The sequence below is a fragment of the Mus caroli genome, unplaced genomic scaffold (assembly GCF_978045245.1).
Source record: "Mus caroli unplaced genomic scaffold, Mus_caroli_1 scaffold_7, whole genome shotgun sequence".
NCBI lineage: Eukaryota > Metazoa > Chordata > Mammalia > Rodentia > Muridae > Mus > Mus caroli.
This window is the reverse complement of record NW_028227262.1, coordinates 77,348,130-77,349,366: the sequence shown is the minus strand read 5'-3', so window position 1 is coordinate 77,349,366 and position 1,237 is coordinate 77,348,130. Positions and strand designations below refer to the sequence as shown.

Sequence of the window (1,237 nt, the reverse complement as noted above, 5' to 3'; positions counted from 1 at the left end):
GGAGCACGTCGGGAACGACCTCGGCCTGCAGGGTCGAGGGGCGGGGCTGGCGTGGGACGTCTTATCTCCAAACGGGTGGTCACAAGGTCCTGTTTGGCTAGACTAGCAGCGGAACGCTCAGTACACATCGTTCACCTCGAATAAACTTACTTGAAATGCTGTTCTAAAGTCTCCTGTGTAACTTTGTTTTTAAACTGAAGGAGGGTTTTGAGACAGTTTTCTTCCACTCCTTACCCACCCCGAAAGCAAAAATGAACTCGTCCAAGCCAATTTGCCAAGCCGCGGTTCTCGCACGCAAGCGCAGTGGAAAAACACATGGTGGCTCTGCGCTGCAAGACTCAAGTGGAGTTCTCTGCCGCTGACTGGAACTTCTCTCGTAGTGACGGATCTCAAAACTGACTCGGAAGATGCTGGCCTCCAAGCACACACCATGGAGGCGGCTTCAGGGCATTTCCTTCGGAATGTATTCGGCCGAAGAGCTCAAGTAAGGAGTTAGTGGGATGCGTGTAGAACAGGGTTGTGGAAGTTGGAACTGGGAACTACGATTCCCAGAAAGCTTTGAGCCGAGCCAGTCCCGGGCGGCGGGGTCGCGGGTGGGGGGTGGGGGGCTGGCTGCCTAGTGCCTGCTTGCACCTGGTAGTGGGAAGGAATGCGCTTGCTGCTTTTTCATCCGTTCATCTTCCTCATTAATCAGCTAGTTTTATGTCATTTATAATCTCATTACGTCACACGCTTATCAACTTCCTAATTAGTCTCCTCTGGTCCAGGCGGTGATGAACTTTTAAATCTTGGATCAAGACCCTGGCTATGAAGTCCTGGGGACTCTTCTCTAATCCTCATTTTGATTACGATAGCATACACACTTCTTAGACTCCCATTAATAACTCAACATGCATTAAAAACTACCAGCATTGCCGGGCAGTGATGGCACACGCCTTTAATCCCAGCACTTGGGAGGCAGAGGCAGGCGAATTTCTGAGTTCGAGGCCAGCCTGGTCTACAGAGTGAGTTCCAGGACATCCAGGGCTATGCAGAGAAACCCTGTCCTGAAAAACAAAACAAAACAAAACAAAACAAACCCTCTCAGCATTCAGGAGACAGAGGCAGAAGGATCTCTGTGGGTTTGAGGCCAATCTGATCTTACAGAGTCAGTTCCTGAGCTGGGTGGACACAGAAAAACCCTGTCTTGAAAAATCCAAAAAAAAACAACAACAACAACAACAACAAAAAAAAACCC

General features: G+C 49.6%; 1 protein-coding gene across 1 annotated transcript in view; it reads left to right on the top strand.

Moving 5' to 3' along the window:
- Positions 1–309: 309 nt before the first annotated feature.
- Positions 310–1,237, top strand: part of Polr1a (RNA polymerase I subunit A) — a 63,408-nt gene continuing 62,480 nt past the window's right edge. The window contains exon 1 of the mRNA XM_021164727.3: positions 310–484. Coding sequence (XP_021020386.1) covers positions 408–484 — 77 coding nt within the window. The 5' untranslated portion in view covers positions 310–407. The remainder of the gene's footprint in view (positions 485–1,237) is intronic.